Source organism: Brienomyrus brachyistius, unplaced genomic scaffold (assembly GCF_023856365.1).
Source record: "Brienomyrus brachyistius isolate T26 unplaced genomic scaffold, BBRACH_0.4 scaffold56, whole genome shotgun sequence".
In the NCBI taxonomy this organism is placed as follows: domain Eukaryota; kingdom Metazoa; phylum Chordata; class Actinopteri; order Osteoglossiformes; family Mormyridae; genus Brienomyrus; species Brienomyrus brachyistius.
Window position 1 is genome coordinate 487,013 of NW_026042331.1, and position 27,974 is coordinate 514,986.

Below are 27,974 nucleotides of genomic sequence, written 5' to 3' on the forward strand. Positions count from 1 at the left end.
GTCAACTTTAGCCTGTGCCATCTGAATCTGCCAGTCACGTTTATTTCATTCTTCCCATCAGATATTCTTCTGGGGTACTTTTGTTGTCGTCTGTGACAGTGGAGGAGGAATGTTACCTTATTAAAGCTCCTTCCTTGTTAAAATATACCTTATGTTGCTGCAATTTGCTGTAATGTTGTGTTGAATAAGGATCTTTGCTAGCAGTGGTTTAGTTAACACGTAGATAGTTAGCTAGCTAGCTAGCATTTCTGTTGGCTAGTAATCTCACTAGAATAATACAGTGGAACCCCTGCATCAGCTGATTTGGTAACCACGGTTTCAGTGTAATTTATAAACTAAACTTTTTCATAGGTATGTATGTACAGGAGAACAAGTAATTTATAGTGTTCACTACTATGCTATGGTTTCGGATCTGTGCAGTAAATCTTGGAATGCTTCCCCCATGGATACGGAGGCACTACTGTATTTAACATTTGAATGTTTGATAAAGTTGATATCAGCGCAGGGTTGCCAATGTTGGTCAGCTGGCTAGAGTGAGATTTTCCATTTGAGACAAGTCTACACTTACATCCCTATAAAACACATTTACATGTATGTAAGTTTTATTACCTTAATAAATAACAATAATAATAAATAATAGTCTGTAGTATTTGCAGACTACCCCAAAGCTTGTGATATATCTAATTTTAGGTTTATAATGGAATAATATGGATTTGCTGTAAGATTTCTTGTGTGAGAACCAGATGTGTGTGAGTTGGCGACCCTGTCAGTGCTCAGTCAAATAAAGTTACCTGGTTAGATAGATTACATGCTTTAATTCACTTAAATTAGTCATACACCACCATAAAGAACATGCAACAATTTTTGGTTCTCAAATCAAAGCTTGCAACCAGCAGTTCATTACAGCTGCTCTTAGCTTGAATCACCAAGCTCAATAAAGGTGCCTTTAAACCAAGTGGGCAGCTACTGCAGGCAGTTCAGGCAGTAATGCTACACTTTCCCTGCCCGCTTCCACCTTTGTTTACAATGTCAGTTTGTTTATGGTTTGGTAATTATCTTTTAATGCTTTTTATCTTTAAGGAGCATCCTTCCACTATATTACTGGTTATTTCCCAAATCTTATGATTGGGACAATGTGACTTGACTCTTATTTGACTATCCCTGCCGGCCCTGGAGGATGGGCTCCCCCTTTGAGTCTGGTCCCTCCCAAGGTTTCTTCCTTCTTGGGAGTTTTTCCTTGCCACTGTCGCCTTTGGCTTGCTCACTGGGGGCTTTGGGTGCGGATGCTGTAAAGCGCTTTGAGATAATGTAATGTGATAATGCGCTATACAAAAATAAATTTGTTGTTGTTGTTGTTGTTAGCAGGCACTTCAGTCCAAAGCACCTTACAGAAATCACATAATTATAAAAACATAACAACAACAACAACAAGAATAATAATAATAATAATTATTATGATTATGGGGTGGCATGGTGGTGCAGTGGTTAGCACTGTTGCCTCACACCTCTGGGACCCGGGTTCGAGTCTCCGCCTGGGTCACATGCGTGTGGAGTTTGCATGTTCTCCCCATGTCGTCGTGGGGTTTCCCCCCCACAGTCTAAAAACATGCTGAGGCTAATTGGACTTGCTAAATTACCCATAGGAATGTGTGTGTGAGTGACTGGTGTGTGAGTGTGCCCTGCGATGGGCTGGCCCCCCATCCTGGGTTGTTCCCCACTTCCCGATCACCAACAGGAAGAGAAGCGGGGACGAGCATGCATGCTCCCAGGGTGATCGTCGGGGCCTTCGCCGGCTTCCTTCTCCTCCTCGCCCGGCTCACGGTGGTGGTGGGAGGCTGTGCCATGCTAGGCTGTGTCATGCCTGATGGGACGAACGGCGGGAGGACAGCCTCTGCGATGCAACCCTCCGCTCAGTCATGCGCTGGGCCAGCTGCTGGAGGTTCTCGTGCACCTCCTCCGTGAGGTGTGCGTCCTCCTCGAGGGACAGCCTGTCCAGGATGTCCTAGCTCTGGCTCAACAGGTCCCAAACCTGGGAATCTTCCCGGACGCCGGGCTGGGCGAACCAAAACAGTACCTCATCGACGAGACCGAGGTAACTCTCTTCAGTCACGGGGATGCTCTCTTCGTTGGGTCTGTTATTCTGTTAGAGTTCGCGGGTAGCGACGGGCAGGCTGGCAGGAAGGAGGCAGGGAAGGACGAGACAGGCAGGCGAAAGTCGGGGAAAACGGGGATTTATTACAGGGAAGACGGCTACGGGCAGGACAGAATAACAGCACTGACATCAACTAACATCACAACGTTAACTAACATCAATGATGGACAAAAAGCAGGGCAAGACATGGACTGATATAGAACAAAGACAGGGCAAAACAACAGGATACAGCTGGGCATGGTTAGGGAAGCACATGTAGATAATCAGGGGGGCGTGGCACATAGGAGGATCGTATGAGTCGGACAATGCCCATGTGCCCCACCATTTCTCAGGTCACAAACTACTATTGCACTGCAGTATAGTCCATTGTGTGAAATGCTGCCCACCCAAAATTTCTATTGCGCCCCAACTTGAGCAGTCTAGATCCGGGCCTGCCTTGACCTGCACACCAGCTTGTCCTTCTCACGCTTCTGTTCATTGAAACACACTAAAGCTATGTGCTTATGTTGGTCAGACTAGCTGGTGCTGCTGTTGTGTTGGTGGCCATCTGCTTCTCCATGACCCCATCTGAGTGAACTGCTCAGTCAGCACCCATGGATTGCCATACTATGTGAGCTCAGTTTGGTCTACAGGAAGCAGGAGTATCTCTGCTAAGCTGAATTTGAGTAGAAATGAAAAAGAATCTGTAGAAAGTTTTGTGTAGGATAATTGTGAGATGTAGTGAGGGGGAGAGATAGAGCTGGGAGGGGCAAGTAAAGGCTTACACTGGGCAGTCATTGATTCACCAGATAGGACGGCAAACATGACATCGGTGTAATAAAAAGCTGAGTGGTCCTGGTAGAACATGAGCACTGGGCAGGTACTCACACTGCCTCAGCTGCCTTTGAACTCTGAGAATAATCTTTACAATGAAAAATAAGGAATCTTAAAATTTTGTTAATCGTGATAGGGTTAGTGCCTATTTTATGAATCCTTTAAGAAGCATTGAAACAATTGCAAATATTTGTAAGGTCATAAAATGTCTGAAAATGTCTTTTTTATTTTAAGTATTAAATTCTGAAATGTTACTTAAAGGCTGGCTGAGTAATAATACCTGTATAACCACAATGAAAAAAATATATTAAATTACATTATAGTTTGTGGGCAGTATTGTGGCTAAGTAGGTGGTACACCTCCTGTGGGTGACTGCGTGTGAATGTGTGTGTGTGGGGGGGTAGGTATATATTACATTGTGGGGACAAAATGCCCCCCACCCATAATGTGATTTTAAAAAAAACTGTTATTTTGACTTTATGGAATTTTTTCCTGTCCATAAAGGGCTGTGAAAGGCTTAAAACCTACCCAGCCCTAACCTTAACCATAAGTAATCAAACAAAGACTGTAAAGAAATTGTAGTTGGAAAACTGCATATAAAACTAACTTTACCGCGGTTTTGGAGTGAAGGTTTAAGGGTTATTTCTGGAATATTTCAGTATAGATCTGCATATCTCTACATACATCATCAAGCTCGAACAGCAGGGAGGTATACCCGAAAGTAGTTTGGGTTAACCTTGACTATGACACCGCGGTAAAGTTAACATTTTTAGTTTACAGTGGTACCTTGGAATACCTTCTTAATCCGTTCCATATCCTTGGACTTTTACCAAACAGGACGTATGCCAAACGAATTTTTCCCATAAGAAATAAAGGGAAAACGATTAATCCGTTCCCATGTTGTTATATTGGCATATTATACATTGATGGGGTAGAATAAAATAATGTAAACACTCTGTCATGCCCCGCTCGCCCGGTCCTCCTGTGTGTCATGCCCCCTCGCTAACTAGTGTGAAATCCCCGTGTTACCAGCTGTTTCTCGTTGCTGTCGATTAGTCCTCCGTATTTAAGTCCGCATTAAAGTATGTTTCCCCAATCCGGTTATTGAAGTCTAAGGTCAGTCCTTCTTGTCTCCTTTCTAATAAACCGCGTGTTCACCCGATCCCTTTGAATCCTGTGCTTCCTCCCCGCTCCGTGTGCCGATCGACACGACACACTGCTTAATACTGAAATACATAAATATAAAAGCAATTAAATGAAATAAATGAAAAGGGAGTTATAGCGCGGGTTGTCCACTGAATAGTAGCAACTGGCGTACTGACGCTCGTGGGCAGTAGTAGCTTTGTCACGAGAGAGGTAAAGAAGTGTTGCGCGCGGTGTCGTGACTTATTTTCACCCATACAAGTCATAGTACGCGAGTCAGACAAAGGTCGTATGCCAAGCATCCTAAAGCGGACGTATAACTAGGTATCACTGTACATTTAGTTTTCCGGCTGTAATATCTTTCAATAAAAGCAAGCAATGCCCCTTGGTTTTCCAGATTGTTTTACGGGCGAATTATTAATTAATTAATATTTCATTTTATGTGTGCACTCCACGTTCAATAGAGCAGCTGTCTTGCTTAAAGTCACTGGCGGAGAATGGACATAGTACAATCATTAATAAATACGTATAAAACACACATATGAAAGTAACATAGTATGCATTGTCCCCCATGGTTTACTGCATGCTTATAGCACACTTAACTGGACATGTCTGTAACGTTTAGGGTTATACTTATTAGTCCGTTAATTCTATATTTGTACTTTAAACACACAGTGTTCAGTCATTAGTACCGCAAAACTATTGCAAAGGAACGCAAAAGTATTGTGTACGGGGGAAGCAAACGTTTTGTGAAGGAACGCAAAATTATTTATTATGTATTAATTATTTATTATTTTTTCCCACCATGACCTCTTAGGGGCTCCGTACATATGTGACGTTGTACGTACTCTTAATAAAACAATGTATTGTAATATATCCAAGTGAATTGCGTGACTTTTTTAATTTGTTCGAACGATTTTTTAAAAGCGTGACAGCTCTACGAAGACATTGGAAGCTGATGTACATTATATTGAAAGACATTACATTACATACAGTGGGGATTAAATACGAATTGCCGACTTGCAACTTGCACAAGTTGAATGACCCCTCAACTCGTACTTTTGAGTTGGAACTTTGGAAATACTTTTGATACCCAAGTTCCCGAGCTTGGACAGGACACTTTCAATTTTAAATGGTATGTAGCCTAATTATTTATTTTTAGCAATACACCAATCGTTAGCTGCTGCTTGTGTACATCTGAAATCTGTGTACCCCTTATTGATATGAAACAATGCTATTTATCATCATTTTCCTAATGTAGCATGTATATTATGGAATCAAAATAGGATTTTCCCAAGAAACAGGTGAGAAAAAAAGTATCAATTTTCCTTGTGCTTCAACCAACAAAGCACTTGAATAATATGACATATTTGTAATTCCGACTTCAAAATTCTGTGACGTGGCTCTATAATAAACTGGCTGATTGTAACTAAATCTTGGTCTGGATTTTTACTTTCTGGACCTTAAATGTCCACCTCTGAGTAGGACCCTCCAACTAGCACGTGAAGGGAGTATACGGATTCAATTTTCACATGATATGAGAAATTAATTATGATACCATTAATTATGAAATCACTGTTCACTTGTCAGAGTCAAGACTGGAGGCTTGTTACAGCAGCAGGGGGCACAAAACAACATCATTCGGAATGAGAGGGGGTGCTGGGATTGCTGTACTGTGAGGGGGTGGTGTAGACGCTGTGTGCACTTGTGTTGTGCGCCTGTTGAAGCGGTTGACTGGAATTATTTGGAAGTGTATTTGAGTGTTTGTGTTCCAGTACGGTTACATGGGTGGTTGTTGTTTCATTTATTATTATTTTCTTCGGCCGGCGTGAGTGCTTTTCTGTCCTTGTTAATAAACAGCGCGAGTGTTATCGATAGCTGCGCGTGTCGCGTGAGCGGCGTTTCTGTCCGCGTACCTTCGCAACAAACACCCGCGGGGTAATATTATCTAACGTCGGTAACATTAACTCGGAAAAGGATAGTTGCTCCTGAGCTTTGCTCGGATGCCAGTCGGACATTTTCCACTTTTTTTCCCGCTCCGGCAGTAGTTTGCTTTGAGATGGGTTTTTTGTGGTTTTTCGGCCTCCCAAGAGCAATTTCGCTTTATTTTAGTCAAACGTGGTTCAGCAGGAAGTTAGTCTCGGGTAGGTGATTGTTAATTTGGTTATTTTAAAAGTTTAACTTCAAAGGTTATCTCTGACGCTATCAGATAATTTAAAACGTTCCGTTCTTACACTAGTGTTAATTTAGTGTTTTGTTGTATTTGGCAATTTATTGTTTTAACTATACGTTAATTAGATCAACTAAAAGTTATATTACGCTATATTAATATACTGGGCTGGGAGTAAAGGACAGGGTCATAGCTAGTTAATTATGGGGCCAGCTCAGTGTTGTGTTTGCAAGATGTTTGCCCTTCTGGATGTTTGCGTCCATTCGGACTTTATCTGCAAGTGACATGAGTTAGTGGACTCACTCATGAGCAAGGTTCGTGACCTCAAGGAGCTACTGACTCTCATCCGACACAACAATGAGTTAGAGGAGAGAGTTAATACACCTTTTAGGGAGACGGTGTGTATGTCACAAGTGGGGAGGGGGGAGAATGAAGAACAGATAGGTCAGGAGAGCTGGGTAAACATAGGTCATAGACGTAGAAAAGGGCGTACGCAGTTTACACAGGTGGCATCATGTGAAGTGACTGTGTCTAACTGCTTTCAGGTGCTTCCAGCTTTAGAGCCGGAAGAGACTGGGGAGGCAGGTGGGCGGTTGGGCACCAAGGAGCCCCCTCCCCCCAGGAGGAGGGAGGTTGTTGTGGGGGATTCAGTTATTAGAGGTGTAGATAGTTATGTGTGCACCCATGATAGAGGGTCCTGTACAGTGTCTTGCCTGCCTGGTACCCAGGTAGGGGACCTTCCGAATTGTGTAGACAGGCTTTTGGCCCCAGCCGAGGTGGATCCAGTCGTCATGGTGCATGTTGGCACCAATGACTTAGGCAAGGGGAGGAGGGCTGTTCTGCAGGAAAAATTTATAGAAGCTGCGGATAAGCTTAGAAGCAGAACATCCACAGTGGTATTCTCTGGAATACTTTCTGTGCCACGTGCAAGCCAGGCTAAGTTAGCTGAGATAAGGAGATTAAATGTGTGGCTAAAAGGGTGGTGTAGGAAAGAGGGGTTTAGGGTTATGGGGCACTGGAGGACCTTCTGGAACGGGTGGGACTTGTTTAAGCTGGACAGGTTGCATCTGAACCAGAGGGGAACCACTGTATTGGGGAGACGTATGTGTAGAGTAGTTGAGGAATGTTTAAACTAGGGACTGGGGGGCAGGGAGGTTAGTTAAGAATATAGGTGGGGAGAGATAGAAGGCCCCAATTAATACTAAAAGTGGGCACTGTAAAAGGCCTACCCTTTGCGGTCTGTATCTAAATGCTAGGAGTAGAAATAAAAATTCATGATTTAGAGGCTTTAATTTCACGAGACACAACATTATAGGAATAACAGAAACATGGGTGAGTGACAATGATGGAGAAGAATAGTAATATGGATGGTTACACGTTGTTCCATAGAGACCGGATAGGCAAGAACGGAGGTGGTGTTGCAATATACGTAAAATAAAACTTGCAGGGAAGGGAGCTCACTGATAAAATTAAAAGTACAGAAGCTGTATGGATAAAAGTAGATGCTAAAATCTCAAATAGCCTAATTGTCAGTTTGTTATACAGCACCTAATATAGCTGCAGAAGAAAGCAGAATGTTATATGACGATATCAGGATTATGAGTAATAAAAATGATGTGGTGGTTATTGGTGATTTTTATTTACCTGGGATACAGTGGGACACAGTCTCTGGCTCTTCTGTAAATGAACTTGAGATGGTGGAATTAGTACAGGATTGTTTTTTTTCCTCAGTTTGTTAATACCCCTACCAGGGGAGAAGCCCTTCTTTAACTTGTTTTCTCTAATAACCAGGAGATGATTCAAAAATTAGAGGTTTTAGAACCACTGGACAGTAGTGATCATAACATGGCTTAATTTGAGGCTAATTTTTGTGTCTGAAGAGCAAAGTCCAAAACAAAAGTATACAGTGTTAGGAAGGCTAACTTTAATGGTTTGAGACTGAAACTAGAAACTGTAAAATGGATGGAGTTAAATAGCAAAATGTTTAAAGAGGCATGGGAATGTTTTAAAAGCACATTGTTGCAAGTGCAAGAGGACTTCATACCTGTTTCCAGCAAAACTAAATCTAGGAAACTACAACCAAGGGTGTTTACTACGGAAATTAAGAATAAAGTCAGGAGGAAAAGGGCTCTTTTCCACAAATGGAAAATAATTAATTTTTTCAAAATAATGCAGGAATATCTAAGTCTACAGGTTGAGTTAAAAACAGCCAAGAGGAATGTAGAAGGAAAGATTGCATTGGAGGCAAAGGATGACATTAAAAGTTTCTTCCAATACTTTAACTCCAAATGAGCTCTAAAAGCCGAAATCACTAATTTGCAGGATAGTATGGGCCTAATAATTGAAAATGAAATTGATATAGTAAATTAGTTTAATGATTATTTTACACCGGTGTTCACAGTAGAGAACATGAGTAACTTACCACCATTCAATACGAATATAGGGTCATCTATGACCAATATATGTATAACTGAGGCTGATGTGGTACAAAGCCTAGCTAAGCTCAAAATAAATAAATCGTAGGGCCCTGATGGCACCTTACCTATCGTCTTAAAAGAGATGAGGGGTATTATTAGCCAACCTTTAACTTTACTATTCCAGAAATCGTTATTTGCTGATGTGGTACCTTCTGATTGGAAGAATGCTAATAAAACACCCATATTCAAAAAAGGGGATAGAAGTAATCCAGCAAACTATAGGAAAATCAGTTTAACTTTCATAACTGAAAAAGCAATGGAAGCTATAATACAAGTAAAAATGGTAGATTATCTGGATTCAAATAACATTCTGCGAGATAGCCAACATGGATTTAGGAGCCATAGGTCCTTTTACTTGAGTTCTTTGTGGAAGCTTCAAGAGAAATTGATCAAAAAAAGACCTACAATGTAATCTTGGATTTCCAGAAGGCCTCTGACGTTGTCCCACACAAACGGCTCTTGCTTAAGCTCAAAGCTGCAGGCATTTTAGGCTTGGATCAAAAACTGGTTAACAGACAACAGGAAGCGGCGGATAGTTATTAGAGGCACAATGTCACAGTGGGCCTACTTTCATAACGGGGTACCGCAGGGTTCAATTTTAGGACTACTATTGTTCCTAATTTACATTAATGATATTGCCACCAGGGGGCGGCATGGTGGTGCAGTGGTTAACACTGTTGCCTCACACCTCTGGGACCCGGGTTCGAGTCTCCGCCTGGGTCACATGTGTGTGGAGTTTGCATGTTCTCCCCATGTCGTCGTGGGGTTTCCTCCGGGTACTCCGGTTTCCCCCCACAGTCCAAAAACATGCTGAGGCTAATTGGAGTCGCTAAATTGCCCATAGGTGTGCATGTGTGAGTGAATGGTGTGTGAGTGTGCCCTGCGATGGGCTGGCCCCCCATCCTGGGTTGTTCCCTGCCTCGTGCCCATTGCTTCCGGGATAGGCTCCGGACCCCCCGCGACCCAATAGGATAAGCGGTTTGGAAAATGGATGGATGGATGGATGGATATTGCCACCAATACATACAGTAAACTGATTAAATTGGCAGACGACACCAAGGTGTGTGGTGTAGCACATACCGATCTAGCAGCAGAGAGGCTACAACGGGATCTTGATTTAATTAGTGACTGGGGCTGATACCAAGCAGATGAAAATTAACATAAATAAATGTAAGGTAATCCATGCAGGGAGCAGAAGTATAAAGTACAGATATTTTATGGGTTCCACTGAAATGAAGGTAGCAGATTATGAGAAAGACCTTGGTGTGTATGTTGATGCTTCCATGTCCCACAATAAAAAAGGCCAATAGGATGTTGGGTTACATCTGTAGGTGTGTGGAGTTTAAGTCAAGGGAGGTGATGCTACGATTATGTCCTTGGTAAGACCCCACCTAGAATATTGCGTGCAGGTTTGGTCACCATACCTTAAGAAGGACATTGCTGCCTTGGAAAGGGTGCAACGTAGGGTTATAAGAATGATTCCTGGTCTTAGAGGAATGTCTTATGATGAGAGGTTAGCTGAGGTGAATCTGTTTAGCCTCAAGCAAAGGAGACTAAGGGGGGACATGATCCAGATTCTAACAGGTCTGGATGCTGTTCAGCTAAATCACTATTTAAATATTAGTTTAAATACTAGAACTCGTGGCTGTAAGTGGAAATTAGTAGGAGAACATTTTAAAACGAATTTGAGAAAGCACTTCTTTACACAGCATTTTTGAGTATGGAATAGTCCTCCTGCTAGTGTAGCACAAGCTAATACCCTGGGTTCCTTTAAATCAGATGTAAATAAGATTTTAACAAATCTGAGCTATTATTTAAGTTCTCCCCAAACAAGCTTGATAGGCTGAATGGCCTCTCGTTTGTAAATTTCTTATGTTCTTAAGCTCAGCCTGGATCATTGACATTGACTCCATAAAGGTTCACTAGGAACCTAGGGATAATGATAGATATCCTTTGCTGATCATTTTGCATCTCCTGGTCTTGTAGATTTGTTTTATATAACTTCAGGAAGAACACACTTTATTTATGAGAATGTAGTATGCTCCTGTAGCTGAACAAGCAACACATTTTGCTAACAATGCAAAAGTTTTGGGTTCTAATCTCTGAAGGTACATTTAAATCATTACCCTTTTCTCTACTGTAAGTTGCTTTGAATAAAAGCATCAGATGAATATGTTGTAAATGTAGAAAAGGCAGCTCAACTCCTAGTGTAGTCAGTTATTAAAATTAAAATAAATAAAAAAAAAATTAAATATTAAAAAATTAAAAGACCATTAACTGTTTACTGACAGGGCTGTCACACCTCACCTTGTCTGTCTTACTTGGATTCTGGTTCTAATTGGTGCTGGCTTTTAGAGCCATTAATGCAATGGCAGCTAATCTCATTTGAACCTGCATTCCATCTCACGTTCAGTCACCTGGTCATTCCACTACCATGATGCCTGACGCTGTGTTTCTCATGTGTCGTCTGTCAGTGATAGAACGAGTGGCCCATCCACCGTCCCTCCTTTATGAAATTCCTCAAAGCCCATTTTTGCAGCAACACATCGACAAACTCTTCCAGCCACTGATCCATTGGCTATTCCTTAGTTATGGTCCCTTAGTAACACTGAATACTCTTCAAATTTTTTTGTGAAATTCTTTAGGGAATTCTTTCTAATATATTGTTTTGTATAGCTGTATTCCAAAGCTAAACGATACTTGTTGTGGGAAGACCAGCCTAGCAGAACTTATCTATACTATATAACCAGTAGTATGGGGACACCTGGCCATAACACCTGCAGGCACTTTTGTGACATCCCATTCTAAATCCATAGGCATCAATATGGAGTTGGTGGAGTAGTACACCACTCCATGCAACGCTTGGCATTGCCCTTGGTGATATGAGGCTTGTGTGCAGCTGTTTGGCCATGGAAGCCCATTCCATGAAGCTCCTGCCACACAGTTTTTCTGCTGGGGTTAATGGTAGAGCAAGTTTGGAACTCTGCAGTTATTGAGTCGACAGACTGTTGGAGACTTTGGAGTTTCTGTTATTTCCAAATGCTTCGACTTTGCAATAATACCACTTAAGTTGACTGGAATATCTATTAACAAAAAAAAAATGGAAGTTACACAGTGAAGATGATCATCACGTTATACACCATATATAAGGTTATTACTGTATAAGTAATAAGGTTTTAGTGTAAGGCACTGATAGCCCACATGACATGGAGCTTTGGATGCTATTCCACTTATAAACATACAAACAGGCAGAATCAGAACTATAGATAGAGCAGGCAGATGTTAAGAAGCTCCAGCAACAAACAGGTAAATCAATAACATGACAGGTAGATCAGTCATGAAGTAGAGAAAAACTGAAGCAGGGGGGTCAGGGTGGGGGTGTTCAGGAGACTTGGTGACTCAGCACACCTAGCACTCGATGTCAGAGGATAATGCCAAGGATGATGATCGCTGTAGTCATGTACCGGATTAAATGGCCTTGTTCGTCAGCCTGCATCTTAACCATTATAAGCCTCCCTGCTGAAGAGCCTTGCGCAGATGACGTCAGCCGCAGCACAAAACTGCAAGGGTCCATCATAGATATGTGTCTTAAACACCAATTAATCATTTAACAGCATAATGAGGAGCTAATGTCACTGATACCTTGGCAGTTTGTGAGTTTGTTTATGCTTCCGGGCTTGAATTACTTTGAAAGCGTTGCCAAAAAAATCGCCTGACTCCAGTGTGCCTTGTCTCAGACTTCAGCACACAGTGGATGTAAAAAGTACATACAATCTATTAAGATGGCAGGTTCCTTTGTAGTAAAAAAAAGAAATCAAGATAATTCATGTCAGAACCTTTTCCACTTTTAAAATTGCAATCCAAACAAGGTAAAAAAAACAGGAAGATTTTCCTGACAATATTTCTCCCCTCTTCCTTGAAAAAATGTACTAGATCCATCACATGGTGAATGCAAAATGTTCCAAAATGTTGCTCTTTTGGTGAAGCCATCCCTGCGGTGATTTGGATGTATGCTTTGGGTCGTCATCATGCTGAATTGTGAAATTTCTCTTCATTTTCCGCTTTCAATCAACAGGTATTTAGAGGCTTTCAGGACTCCCTCAACGCTTTGCTAAACCTTCAGTAAAGCTCCAGTTACAGCTGAAGAAAAGCAGCCTGCGCCACATTTGGAGACGCTGCCTGCACCACACATCACAGTGGGTATGCTCTTATTTCGGTGGTGTGCTGTGTTGTTATCATGCCCAACGGTTCATTTCAGAATCTTGGCCGAAAAATATGAAAATAATGGCAGATTGTTATCACATGTAAGAAGTAACCAGAACTTGCCAACAATTGCTACAGCTCCTTGAATGTTGCCCTAGGCCATTTGGTAGCCTCACTGAATAGTTTTCTGCTTATATTCTCATCAGTTTTGCAGGGATGTCCTATTCTTGGTAGTGTCACTGTGGTGCAATGAGATCTTGTTCTTGCTGAAAGTTCTTTGCAGGCCATGGCTTTTGCAGTAGGATGCAACCAAGAAGATATCAGGAAAATCTTAAAGGAACAGCTAAACTTTATTTGGAGCCACTTTACTTGCAGAGTGGTGGCTCTGAGTTTAGGGATCTATGCCTGCCATTGGAAGGTTGCTGGAAGGTTCGAATCCTGTGAATGTCGGCAGTGATTCTACTCTGTTGGGCCCTTGAGCAAGGCCCTTAACCTGCAATTGCTTTGTCCTGGCTATGATATTAATCTACATCCAGTCCTGTAAGCAGGTTCTCCAACTTCCAGGGAAAATTTGGGGGTTGGTGGCAGGATTGGCATTCCAGCCCCCAGGAGAATCTTCACACTGTTCCATTTGGACTAATGCAGTGCTGAGGTATCACCTCTTGCATGGCTGCACTCATGTTCTCATCCTTGAGGTGGATTGTCATGTGGTGGGTGTGGCAACACAATATATCAGCATGTGCTCCTTACCTCCTTAACTGATGGCAGGTCTAGACTAACTAGTATTTCACATGAGACTGAATGTGATTGGTGGATTCTGACCACAGCCACATTTCAGTTATAAAAAGATGTATGCACCTATGCAACCAGGCTATTGTATGTTTTTAATTAAAAAATTTTTCCCTAAAAGGTTTCTGATTTTCCACCTTATTTGTATAGGCTGCAATTTTACATTAAAGGTAGAACAAAGGTCTGACATGATTAATCTTATTTTTTACATCACAAAATCATTGTAGCCACGGTGTGCATCATTTTATATCTACTTTTTATATCTATTACTATCTACATCTGTGCTGTTGTCTGTGCTGTTGGGTGTTATTTATTGTCCAGTAAATCCCTGTTTCTCGAGTTGCAGAACTTTCACTCCAGTGTTCCCATTACAGTGTTCACATCAGTACTGCAGCAGGCTTTGCCATGCATGTTCTGCTAATGGACTGACTCATGCTACTGTGAGCATTCCTGTCACTTGCATAGGCCATCCCTATCTTTTATTTATCAGAAGAGTCCGCAAAATAGATGGCATCAAAACTGAAAAAATCCCCTTTTCACCAAAGCTGGGCCAACATTTATGACATCATGATCCAAGAGCCGGACGTTGGTGTACCTATCTATTTGATGCCATGCACACCTTGCTTCCCTTTCAGTTATGTTCTCCTAATCTCTCTACCCAGACACTGCTGGATGACATTCTGTGACTCATCCTGGCAAATTCCCCAGGTTTCTCAGCCTGGACTGTAGCAGAGGGAATGAACCAGCCTGGGAGGCCCTCTTTCTGGCAACACTCAAAACAAGTAGACCAACAGAAGGACAGACAGAGAGACATACAGATAGATAGATAGACAGACAGACCATTGTACAAATTAACTGAAACAAGTTGTCATGCCTGTATGCAGACAGTCTGACCACAGTTAAGACAGACATCACAGTTACATTGAATCATACTTAACATCTTGGGTCCAGATTTAAGACCTGGTGGACTGAAAAAAATTGTATGGGAATAACCCAGGATGGGGCGCCAATCTGTTGCAGGGCACACGCACCATTCATGCCTATGGAGAACATGGCAACTCCAAATAACCGTAGCATGTTTTCAGACTGTGGAGGAAACCCCGCAACAACATGGGGAGGTGCCCAAACCCCAGAACATTCAATAGAACATACATGGATGGCTGAAGCACAGTCATACCATCCAGCTCTAACCCCAACCGAGCAGAACTGCCTGTCTGTGGGCATAGTGCCTCCATCCATCCATACAGTACATTCTCTGCCCTGTTGGCTGTGCAAACCAGCAGGCCCCAGGTCTCTGCATGCATGTGTGTGACAACTTGTTTCAAATAATCTGCACAAGGGTGTAAGTAGGCAGGCAGGCAGGCAGGCAGGCAGGCAGGCAGGCAGGCAGATAGATAGATAGATAGATAGATAGATAGATAGATAGATAGATAGATAGATAGATAGATAGATAGGATGGAGCAGTGGGTGCTGAAGACACTAGTACGTCTTTGACTCATGCTGAACAGTTCTTCCTCTAGTCCTTCTGTCAGTAGCACATGCTGTCATTTCCCAGCTGTTAACTCGTGTGTACTGACACCACAGTTAAATGAGATCACTCCCATCATCCCATTCAATTACTCCCACACATTAACTCTTTCTTGCTTATACAATGTAATCGGATCCAAAACACTGACTGACAGAGTGAAACACCATAACCTGTGTAGTCACAGCTACTGCCTGACTGGAAATGAGAACTATGGCATCAAGCTTTTGAACAAAGTGTGCAGTGACCCTGACCATATAGCTTGTGAATTACTTATAGTGTGGAGGCATAAGAGAAAGGTTGTTACCTTAGATACACATCACTGTTGTCTTTTTTCATTATTCTGTCAGAACGTCTGGTTCATAACCCCTAATTCTAAGTAATAGATATAATATCTAATTTTATTTTCATCTTCCTGCTCTGTTTTCCATTTTTCCTCGTCTTGTGCAAATATTCTCGCCTTTATCATAACGTTTATGCCACAACACAGGTCATTTACAAGAGGGATGGATGATGACTTTGTCAAAACATAAGACTCTGGTCATTGCGCACATTCTTAGAGCTACTACTTAAGAGCTACCAATCAACAGTCTCTCAAAACTTATCCAAAAAACTATGAAAGCTATCAAAACGTTTACCCATATAAATGGAGTATTTATTAATTTATTTATTAATCTATAAAGCATCTTAATTACAGTACAGTCAAAGAAATTGATATTTAAATAATCTTCAAGTTGAACTATGATATTGCCTGTCAAAGTGTGTCGGCTTAGCCATTTCATAACATCTCTTGAAGTCACCTCAGTGTCTGCAGTAACCATCCAATACACTATTGTATTTTTATAACTTGACCACCACCACACCATGTTTGGCGAATTAATACCTCAGTGAGTTATTTAACCAGTTATGTTAATTAGTTAATTGAACCAGTGATGAAATTAACCAAATACATGGAATGGCTGGGTGCCCCTGTGGAGAGGTTTGGGATCTGAAGCAGTTCTTGCAGCCAGCTAAGGCAATAGTAACTATAATGAGAAGAAATTCTAGTTAGTTTTTATTGTTACTTTTAATTTGCATATGTTATAACGTTAATTTGTGTATTTATTTCTGAGCAAATATATAGTTGCTACCTAGGTAAATAGCTTTAAGCATTTTCTTTCACTGCATAAGACCTTTGCACAGTAATATATAGAGCTCAATAGCTACAGGTATGTGATATGTAAATGTAAATGATTGGGGGTCCCGATCCTCCCTACACTCATCCATACAGCTCCCAGTTAGGAACACTTTATTTTAATATTTCAAAAACCCGCCGCCTGTAGCATTGTTTACAATGGGCCCCTGACGTAAGTCATAATAGATCCAACTCGAGTTAACTGATCCTGGAGTTGTTTTCCTGTATTGTGAAACTTATGTCAAAATTGAGTGGTTATATCACGTTTTAAATCATATAGAGGCACATGTTGTTTTATGCGCGAACGTGGGGATATATAATATATATATATATATAATATAGGTTAGAAGGCAGGCTTTTAAAACATGCCAGCCTGGGTATCCTTTCCCATCCTACGTAGTTCACCCTTTACTTTTTCAGTTCCCTGCCTCCTCCCACTTTTACAAACGTGCCACAAGCACAGCTCTAAATGGCACGACCTTAGGCTATGGAAGGTGGTGATACGGCAATGCGCGCCGCGTGTTTATCATATTAGCTATAATATTACTGCCATTTTAGCATTTATTGCAGGTCTTCATATTTTCATTTTGTTTTTCATTTTTCTTCAGTCACTTTGGTGTTTTACTAAAAACTTACTAAAAGAAAGACTCACAGGAGTTTGGGTGATTCAGCTGGAGGACTTCTTGAACATTCTGAGGGGTAATCAAAGAAACGAAGAGCAAAATTAAACAAGTACCAGAAGAGTTACACTGATTTTTTAGACTAAATTACCTCTTTTAATTTGACTTCTGGTGAGTCCCTGATCTTGGTTTCAGCAAATAGTACATTACTTTACATTTGAAATGTAAGCTCATCTCAAACTGATGTTTCTCCTTAATTTCCTGGTATGCTTTGCCAACCATCTGTCTTTTTTCTTTCTTGGATGTGCATGTACGCTGTGGCCTTCGCATTTTTGTGATGTTTGATACCTTTTTTACCTTTAATCGGATACATAGGTTATATTTAATAGAAATATATCACCCATCAGACGCACCGAGTGCTGCAGCGCAAGAGGCAAAGGCTTAGAGTGTCGCTGTCTGGGGAACAATTTATTTTTGCAATTTTTTTGGAGGATATTATTTACCTGCATCTTTAAGGAAATAACAACTATAGAACAGAAGTACGACTTCCAATAGGATTTCCTTCTGAGGTATGTTGAAAATATGTTATTTAGGAAAGATCATATCTCTCCTATGAGAGTAGTTTGCGTACATTGTGTTGATGACTTCACTTGACGATAATCATCTAATATTGATGAATAATCATTTGCTTCCTGCTTCACTGTTCAAGGAAAGAAACCAGGTACAGCACCATTCTTGTGATGCTATGGACACCATGGTGACTGTTTCATCAACAGGTGAGGACAATTCCTCTACAAATGTGGCCTCCCACCGCAGATATGGCAATTCCCGTACAGCAAACGCAAACCACTTCCATTTGGATACCATGAGGAACTATTCTGAGCCAACTCGGAGGCCCTCAGGGAACTCTCTCGCTGCTGTCAAATCTGGTGAATCAAGAGACTCTTCCAGAAAGGCAAGCAGTGCTACTAATGAGCCCCTGGCTGGAACCAGAGGCATCCCTGTGGCCTCCCAGGGTGATGTCACACAAGATGGGGAGGGACACACCTACGTCGACAACTCCGGCTGCATCTATAGGCATATCTCACCCATGCTGGTGCCGTCGATCAACAAGTTCTCCCTGCGCATGTTTGGCAGCCAGAAGGGGGTGCTCATGGAGCAGGAGAGGGTGAGGTCCCTTGGCATATGGATCATCCACCCATTCAGTGAATTCAGGTATCTGGGGGTGGGGGCAGGGCTCAGCTGAAACACAAGGGATACATTGCATGGGAAGCATGTGTCTCCCAAGCCACTTTATCAGAGGCCATTGAGTACATCTGTTTGCTTATGCGTTACTTTACAATGGTCTTTCACTTTTTGGGAAACTCAAATGTAGTAAAAGGTGCTTCTGTTCATTTTGAAAATGGTTACAGAAAGTCTACCATCATTGACCCTAAATCATTTAGTATAACAGAAAACATCTCCTTCATTGGTGAAATCTACTCAATTGGTCAGTCTCAAGAACCCTTGATCAAGATAACGATGATGCTGAGATTACAGCAGGTGAATGAATGACTAAGACTTGGCTCAGGGCGCTGCACAGTGTCATGCTTCCTCTTTGAGTAACGCTTGTAAACGCACACACAGCCTTTATATGGATGGCTGCCCTTCACTATGTTCCCCTGCATAACGTTAATGGCCCTTTGGATTCATCATAATCTTTAGATAAGGAAGCAGGGATGAATTTGAGTCTTTTACATCCTGATATGTTTGAAATATAAGCCATGTATTGTCATGTATTTCAGATATACTTCAGTTAAATTACTGCTCAGATGAAGAATTACCATCTTGAAAGTATCCCAAAAAGTCATACACCCATAAAATTCAAACTGTTTTCCGTCTGTGGAGTTTTGATTCTTTTAATAACTACCCTGCATTTTTTCAATAGTTTAACAACATGATGGGGGCAAGATTTGGGTTTCAGGTTGTGCCCAGGTGTTTCTCAGTCACTGGTCTGCAGCCCATAGCGGGGCGCATCCTGCAGTGGGCCGCATATCTATATATGGTAAATGTGGTTTGACCTGTATTGGGCTGCCGTAGGGACCCAGTGGATCGTCAACACTTTGTAATAGTCAACAGCTGGGCCTCGAGGTTGATAATCCCTGCTGTAGAGTACAGATACGTTGGTGCGCTGCAAGACCAACTTTGTCCAATAGAGGGCACTAAAGCCCATAATTGATGCATGCTTTTATTCTTTTTCTTCAATTCACCATTTTCATTCAAAGTTCATTCCCAAACATACATACAAAAATTAAACCAATGAAAAATATTTTTCTGAACATAGCTCAGTCCCTTCAACTGGTGCACAGTTAAAATATAATGAGAACTACAACAGTTCACAGTCCACAGTTGGCGCAAGCTTTGTGTTCTTTTTTGAACAGAGAGCACCATCTAATGAGGTAAAAAAAAACATACAATGTTTCATGAAGCGTCATTTTGTCCATCCCGAGTGTAAGACAAGGTGTACATCACATTATGCTAGAGTTGGGCGATATAGCAAACGTTATCATGATATCATTTTTCCATATCAAAACATATCTTTAATTACCACAATATAATAGATGTTATTTTTTTATTTCTTTACTTACATTTTTTGCTATGTGTTTGCTTAAAATTCCCTTAGAATTTCCCTTGAGATTCAGAAAACGAAATCTAATTATCATAAATCATACTTTTTTTTTTTTGTAGTAGAACACAAAATTAGAAAATGCCTACAGGACATTTCACTGTTTGTTTCAGAGAATGGAGTTGACTAGGGTTGGGCAACATGCCCTAAAAATATCTTACCATAATATTTTCAGAGATTTTCACAATATTGATATTATTCACAATATACTAAAATTCATTGAAAACAGTAAAATATGACAGGTGGTTTTCAATTTTTTTTATTACGATGACCAAATTGTTTTATTAATAGATATGAAGTATGTGATAGGTATAACGATAAATTACACCAGCAAGAGATTCTTACCTCGATATAATTTGTGTAAAAATAGTGCATTAAAACTGAAATTATACAAGGAAATTAGTGTTTAGAAATAACAATATTCTAATTGATGATAATATGAATAGTTCATAGTCACAATACAATATTTTCTCAATATATCACCCAGTCCTACATTACACTGATTTTTTTAACTTGTGCTTTTGTCCAAAGTGTTACAAGTGAAGAAAGCGTGGGATTAGAGAGCAGGATCAAATTGGGATTAAGGGCCTTGTTCAAGAGCCCCAAGGGTGATGAGGTTATTCCTTTGCCCATGAGATTCAACCCACAGTCTTCCAGACATGGGCACTCCTGAGGCTGTTATTTATACTACTGTATAAAGGCTTAGACTCCTGTGAATATGCATTGCCAGTCAGGCACTCACGTTTTACCTGTCCCATCTCACCAGGTTCTCCTGGGACTTCTTGATGCTGGTCCTGATGATTATAAACTTGATAACCTTGCCATTTGGAATCACATTCTTTGACAGTGATGACAGCTCATGGTTTGGAATCATTTTTGGTGTCATTAGTGACATTCTGTTCCTGTTTGATCTGTTATTCAACTTCCGTACTGGCCTCCTGAAAGAGGATACCTCCGAGGTTGTGCTGGATCTAACTGCCATCCGCCAGAACTACTTCCAGACCTGGTTCGCTGTGGACCTTGTGTCTTCCATGCCTGTGGACTACATTTTCCTCTTCGTGGACTTGGACGACCATATGGACTCAGACATGTACAAAACGGCTCGTGCACTGCGTGCCATGCGTTTCACAAAGGTCCTCAGCCTGCTCCGTCTGCTGCGGCTGTCTCGACTTATCCGATACCTTCGCCAATGGGAGGAGGTGAGGGGTGTGCCTGAGGAAATGGGGGGGTGGGATCTCAGCTCCGGGTATCAGCATGGCAATGGATCAGCACCGCAGTTGATGGGAAGATGGTAAGAAGTGAGAGGATAGACATAGTTCTGCTTATCCTGAGCAGAAGGTAGCATGTAATTTAGGGAAAGAAATCTTATTCTGTTGGGTCCCCAGTCCTGGTAGCTGGCATATATTCATGATTTGAGCATTATATCCTTATAGTGACCAAATGAAACTAGTTTATGTGCTTTTCTCTAAACAAAAGAAAACTCTGCACACGAATAATAAATTACTGTACTAGGAAACCCTACTCTAAAGGAACTAATAAGCTAGTAGCCGTTACTGTACATGGTGCACTTCAGAATTATGAAGTCGTGTACAGACTTAGTAATAGATTGACTGATTCTCTATTTCTGTCTTCATAGCCAATGCCCATCCACTTTCATTTCAATGACATAGAATGATACTCAGTTCAGAAATGAAATTTGATTTCAAACAAAACCATTTTTACAGGTAGATGATATAAAAAAATAAGGGATTTAAGTTTAAAGTCATAGTTTTCTTGGGATGTCTTTTAAGGTTTTAGTATTGTAATGGGGATGTGTGCTCATAACCTGTGCAAAACTCTCTCCCTCTCTCCATTTCTCTCTACCTCCCTCTCTCTCTCTCCACTTTCCTCTCTCACTCTCTAACTCTTTCTGTCTTGCTCTCTCCACCTCCCCTTTCCTCACTCCCTCTTTTCCTCCCTCTATCTCTCTGTCTCCTTTCCCCTCTCTCGCTCTCCCTCTGTCACTCTCCCAGATCCTCAATACGAAGTATGACAAGGCCAGCGCACTGCTGCGCATCACCAACCTCATTGGTATGATGCTACTGCTATGTCACTGGGATGGCTGTCTGCAGTTCCTGGTACCCAGCATGCAGGACTTCCCATCCCACTGCTGGGTGGTCAAGAATGACTTGGTGGTAAGGGGGCGCTGTCTCTACACACGTGTGGGTATGTAGTAAGGGGACGCTGTCTCTGCACGTTTGTGTGGTAAGGAGGTGCTGTCTCTGCATATATGTGTGTGGGTGCATAGTAAAGAGGCACTGTCTATTGCATGTGTATGTGGGTGTGTGGTAAGGAGATGCTGTCTGTATATGTGTGCGGGTGTGTGGTAAGGTAGAGCTGCCTCTGCACGTGTATGAGGGTGTGTGATAAGTCTCTGCGTGCGTGAGAGGGTGTGTGATAAGGGAGCACTGTCTCTGCATGCGTGAGAGGGTGTGTGGTAAGGAGGTCCTGTCTCTGCGTGCGTGAGAGGGTGTGTGATAAGGGAGCACTGTCTCTGCATGCGTGAGAGGGTGTGTGGTAAGGAGGTCCTGTCTCTGCGTGCGTGAGAGGGTGTGTGATAAGGGAGCACTGTCTCTGCATGCATGAGAGGGTGAGTGGGAAGGAGGTCCTGTCTCTGCATGCGTGAGAGGGTGTGTGGTAAGGAGGTTGTGTCTCTGCGTGTGTGAGAGGGTGTGTGGTAAGGAGGCACTGTCTCTGCGTGCGTGAGAGGGTGTGTGGTAAGGAGGCACTGTCTCTGCATATGTGTGTCAGTGTGTGGTAAGGAGGCACTGTCTCTGCGTGTGTGAGAGGGTGTGTGGTAAGGAGGCACTGTCTCTGCATATGTGTGTCAGTGTGTGGTAAGGAGGCACTGTCTCTGCATGTGGGTGTGTGGTAAGGAGGTCCTGTCTCTGCGTGCGTGAGAAGGTGTGTGGTAAGGAGGTCCTGTCTCTGCATGCGTGAGAGGGTGTGTGGTAAGGAGGTCCTGTCTCTGCATGCGTGAGAGGGTGTGTGGTAAGGAGGTCCTGTCTCTGAGTGCGTGAGAGGGTGTGTGGTAAGGAGGTCCTGTCTCTGCGTGCGTGAGAGGGTGTGTGGTAAGGAGGCACTGTCTCTACATGTGTGTGTCGGTGTGTGGTCTGATGACACTGTCTCTGCATGTGTGTATGAGTTTGTGGTAAGGAAGCATTATCAATGCATATGTGTGTGCATGGGTATGTGGTAAGGGGTGTTATTTCTCTATGTGTGTGTGGGTTTGTGCAAGGAAGTGTTGTCACTTGTGTGTGTGTGTGTGGTGCTTGTGGAATGTTAATAACGCTGTTCCCAGAAAAGGGTTGCAAAGGAGTGGAAAATTTCCGGATAGTTTCCATGGAAAGTTTAACATGGGAAATTTGGGAATTGATAATGCATCGTCAACTAATTCATTTTGGAAAATGCAGTTTTATAGCTACTTTTGCTTTCCACTTTTACTGCTAACAAAAGCATTTGGTTGAAATAAATTTTTGTTATTGTTTTAAATATAAAATTGAAAAACTGTAAAAGCGGATATAGTGTTCAGAAAAACAATTAGTTACTCCAAGTGATCCATCAAACAGTCTAGCTCATTTATATTACTTATATTTAATAACGTTTATTCTGATGTAATTTGGCATCAACCTGCTGGAAGGGTCTTTGCTCATCCAAGCCCCTATTACTGACTGCAGCAAGGATCTTACAAATCCTCTCAACATGAGCTGCCTTTGAACATAAGAACATAAGAACTATACAAACGAGAGGAGGCCATTCGGCCCATCAAGCTCACTTGGGGAGAACTTAACTAATAGCTCAGAGTTGTTAAAATCTTATCTAGCTCTGATTTAAAGGAACCCAAGGATTCAGCTTGCACTGCACTGAATGCAGATAAACAAACTAAACGTCTTCAATACCTCTCTTCTTTATATGAATATGCTTATTTTTTGTATGTATCACAAATGTACATACACAGGAAAATACAAATTTCCCAAAAATTCCCATGGAAAGTTTCCTCTGAAAATCCCCAGCATTTGCGTCCTTAACCCAGGGAACACCAAGTTTGCGTTGGGTGTCTTTCTCTGTCATCAGTGTGTGGTGTATAAAAATAAATACATGCAAGATCATAACAATTAGAAGAATGTGCAATAATCTGCTTTTGTTTTCTCTGATAATAAGCAGGAACCCTTTTGTCTAATACACAGCAGAGTCTGTTTCATGGCCCATGCTCAAAGCGGAATGTTGATTTTACAACACTCTCTGTCACTGTCCCTGTCTCAGAACCAGACCTGGGTTGCACAGTACTCATTTGCCCTTTTCAAGTCCATCAGCCACATGCTGTGTATTGGCTATGGTGTCCACGCTCCGGAGGGCTTAGTGGAGGTTTGGCTCACCATGCTCAGCATGATGGTGGGAGCGACCTGCTATGCTATGTTCCTGGGCCACGCCACCACACTCATTCAGTCACTAGATGCATCTCGTCGGCAGTACGATGAGAAGGTATCAGCCTATGCCAGTGCCTCTGGCATGCCTTACATACTTAGCCTGCCAACCAAAATCAATGACTACTTGTGCCCATTAATAAAAAGCTCAAAATCACTGTTGTTCCCTGAGCTTTGAGAATTAATTATTGATGGATTTTTCTGCAATTCTGTCCTAGTATAAGCAGGTGGAGCAGTACATGGCATATCATAAGCTGCCCGCAGACCTAAGGCAAAGGATCCATGATTATTATGAGCACCGGTTCCAGGGGAAGATGTTTGAAGAAAGCAGAATCCTACGGGAGCTGAGCGACCCAATCAGAGAGGTCTCTGGCACCTTCTATCTGTCAATCACCAACCTATCTGCACATTTCTGTGCTGAGGCTGTGCTGGCTGAGCCTGATCTGGGGCAAGATTCTCTGTGTCCACGATACTCTGGCATTTGTTTTCTACTTGGTACCTTGTTTACTGTGATTTTTAATATTGATTTTTAGTATGGGTGAGTTGTCTGCTGGTAGTGCTAGCTTCTAACTGGTTGAAATTATTATTATGAGCTCTTTTCTGGGCTGAGCTCTTGTGTGTTTAGGCTGTTGTTTTGCATTCATTCATTCACTGAATTTGGACTTGGCTCCCAAAGAGAATGATTGATTTGGATAGAACTGTTTTGTTTAATGTTCTTTTTTATTTATCATTTTTGTTTATTATTGTTGCTGTCTGGTCCCCTGGCATTTTTATACTGCAGTGTGTTCAGATTCTCTGTGAGTTCTCTCAGAGTAAATGTGTGGGCGGCTGGCCTGTACTCTTATTTAATTGTACATTCAAATCTTTTAGAGTTTGAGTGAATTTTTGAACTGGTTGGTTTAGCATTTAGTTTTATTGTCTGAGATTTTTCTCATCATACCATATTTCTTTCCCATTTATTTTGGAATGGGTTCTTTTACATGTTACTTGGAATAAATGCTTTATACCTTGAATTTCCAGACTATACCCTCTGCAATCATCTGGTACTGTATTCATGTAAATATTAGCAATCCAGGTTTCAAAATAATCAATTTTTCTGATAAAATGTGTGGTAAATGCCTGCATGTCTATTCGGTAGATCTTCTCCAGAAACTGCCTTTAAGTGCTTAAGTCTCCATAAAATAGAAAAATTCCTTGTGGTTAATTTATGCAGCTAAAATATGCATATTTATATAGTAAGATACAGTATTTAGAAGTTTCTAAATCCATTCTGAATAATGTGTGTTTGACCTTCCATGGCAACACTGATGTGAATGATGAGCAGTTACTGCCCTGTGTTTTCTCTGGGATGCTTCAGAACTTTATGGAATACTTCAGTCTTAGGGATGCTTCACAGTCTCTGAGATTCTTCATGGCATGCTTTTTTTTTGTTTTTCGCTCATTTACTTCACATGTATTAGTAACGATATTGGCCTTCTGCCACACATGAACAGGGATTATTTTAAAAATAAGTGCTTATGTCTCTCTCTAGTGGATGGACGGTGCACCATCCAGAGGAGAGACATCCATTTGTCTTATCCCTGCCTTCCAAATCACCTCATCTATTCCCTTCTCTAGGAAATTGTGAACCATAACTGCCGCCACTTGGTGACCAATGTGCCACTATTTGTTTCTGCGGACCCAAATTTCGTATTTGCCGTGATGACCAAGCTCTGCCTCGAGGTCTTCCTACCTGGGGATATCATCATACGCGAGAGTTCGGCGGCGCGCAAAATGTACTTCATCCAGCATGGCACTATCAACGTGACCACCTCCGATAATGAGGAGCTGAGCCTCACCGATGGGGCTTATTATGGTGGTAGGCTGCCAAGAGGAACAATGCTCCTCACAATGGGGGAGGGGGTTGGGGTGTTGTGCAGTTTATACTGTAATCTTTTGGCTCTACTTCTAATTTTCTCTTAATTAATAAGGACAACGGGTAGCAACTTTGTTTAAAGTTCCTGGTTTAGGTACTGGGACGTGATTTACTCAAGTATTCTTAACTTGAAAATATCACAATTTTAATAAAGAAAAATACAATTTAACTGTAATACCTGTTTTAAATGCTAAAAATACAAGATGGGTTTATTTATTGGGCTCATTGACCCTTGCCCACTGTTGCTTCCCAACTCTCATTTCTTCCATCACTAACTTTTTGATGCACCATCTTCTGTCTACCACACCCCAACCCTGGTGTCTCACACTACCCCAGAGATGTGTCTGCTGACCCGAGAAGACAGCACAGCCACTGTCTTGGCCGAGACCTACTGCCGCCTTTACTCCCTGTCAGCAGATGACTTCCATGAGGTGCTGGAAGAGTACCCCTTCATGAAACAGATCTACGGAATTGATGATGCGGATAACCCAAGACACAATGATAAAAGTAGGATGTTAAGAAGGGAGGAGATGTGATTCTTTGTGCATGATGGAGTAGTGCTCTTCTGCTTTATTCTTATGATTTTTTCTCCCAGGAGAGGAGCAGTTGCTGCAGCAGAATAGCATGGCAGGAGAAGGCACTATGACATCTCCAGACTCATCCCAGTGTGACACTGAGTTAGGTGGACAGGCCAGCAAATATGGTTAATGAATGTTATATTTCTACATTAAAACTGACTCCAGCCAAAGCAGTGGAGCAAGAATTAGCATAAGCACCCCTAACCCAAACCCAACCTGCCTCCTGCCTGCAGTTCTCTTACTCCAGACCTTTTCCAGAATGTATACAGTCCCACACTCAGCCCCTCCTCTTTTAGCTCCAGGTCTCTTCCTAGATAGTTTTGTTCTTAAACCCCTCTTATTTTATATCCTGTGTTTGTATTTAACTCTTTAACCTACGTTTCATCATACTTTGCACACTTTTATATGTGAGCAAATTGCCTTTAGACACTGTAATGACAAGAAGACACATGTTATTTCATTATATGTATATAATATAATATTTAAAATAAATATTTATACACCTTATAAGAAAGCAAGTGTTTCTGTCGTTCTTAATTTAAAGTTACAATCAATTCTAAAATTGAAAGCATCTCTGCACATCCCTACTGCCCTGTCTTAATTGATGACAAGACATGTTAAGCTGTTTGCAGCTATTCTGGTTGCTTGTGTTTATGTTGGTTTCCCTTAATTTTTGTAAGGTTTTGTAATATGCCTATTGGATTATATTAAACTGTGGCTATTTAATAATATTTTTTATTTTTGCTTGATTTATAGACCTATCTGTATAAAAACAAAATCCAATAAAAATCCATATAAAAAAAAATCTGTTTTCTCTGTTACTGTAGATAATAGATGATGTTCTTAATATTAATTTTGCTTTTCCTGAAGCAGAGTCTGAAATGTCCTTGAAAGGACCTGTACAAAAAAAATAAAACGGTCTTATGTTCTTGTGCACCCAATACATTCGAAAGTAAATTCTTCCGATGCTTGATTATGATGATGTCATTTACTGTACAGGTCAACTTGTAAAAGTGTGTTTCAGAAGCTTGATATTCTTTATCATTCTGCTAACCATTTAGCTATAAATGCCCCTTGCAACAAGAGCCAGTTTTGCTGAGTCAGTAAGAGTAAAATGAATTCTATACAAAAACCAAGTCTAACTTTGTACTATATAAACAGTTGATATAATGTGAAAAGGATAGAGAGCTATCTAGTCAGATACCCAGGTATTTGTACTTTGTGACACAGTCTAGAAAAGCCCCATAAATAACAGTAAAACACCTTTACAAAACCACATAGTCTTAG

The 27,974-nt window shown here is 41.4% G+C and overlaps 1 protein-coding gene across 3 annotated transcripts; it reads left to right on the forward strand.

Annotated features, from left to right (window-relative positions):
- Positions 1-4,957: 4,957 nt before the first annotated feature.
- On the forward strand, positions 4,958-27,399 carry LOC125724458 (potassium/sodium hyperpolarization-activated cyclic nucleotide-gated channel 1-like). Of its 3 annotated transcripts, XM_049001160.1 has the most exons (12): positions 4,958-5,243; positions 12,831-12,955; positions 13,232-13,610; positions 17,474-17,635; positions 17,776-18,281; positions 20,498-20,930; positions 21,744-21,905; positions 24,034-24,252; positions 24,413-24,559; positions 25,812-26,052; positions 26,446-26,616; positions 26,705-27,399. In XM_049001160.1, exons 5-12 carry the CDS (start codon positions 17,812-17,814, stop codon positions 26,815-26,817), a joined length of 1,956 nt encoding a protein of 651 aa, XP_048857117.1. In that variant the 5' UTR covers positions 4,958-5,243; positions 12,831-12,955; positions 13,232-13,610; positions 17,474-17,635; positions 17,776-17,811; the 3' UTR covers positions 26,818-27,399. The 3 variants fall into 3 exon arrangements, with proteins under 3 accessions (XP_048857117.1, XP_048857119.1, XP_048857118.1); XM_049001162.1 differs by lacking the exon at positions 13,232-13,610; XM_049001161.1 differs by lacking the exons at positions 4,958-5,243; positions 12,831-12,955; positions 13,232-13,610 and having other exon boundaries at positions 15,213-17,635.
- The last annotated feature ends 575 nt before the right edge of the window (positions 27,400-27,974 follow it).

Excerpts from the sequence above, each read along its gene's own strand:
- LOC125724458 (XM_049001160.1), top strand. The coding sequence starts at position 17,812 with ATGGACACCATGGTGACTGTTTCATCAACAGGTGAGGACAATTCCTCT. Across the intron at positions 21,906-24,033 it reads TGGTCAAGAATGACTTGGTG|AACCAGACCTGGGTTGCACA; the intron begins GTAAGGGGGCGC and ends TCCCTGTCTCAG. Across the intron at positions 26,053-26,445 it reads CGATGGGGCTTATTATGGTG|AGATGTGTCTGCTGACCCGA; the intron begins GTAGGCTGCCAA and ends ACACTACCCCAG.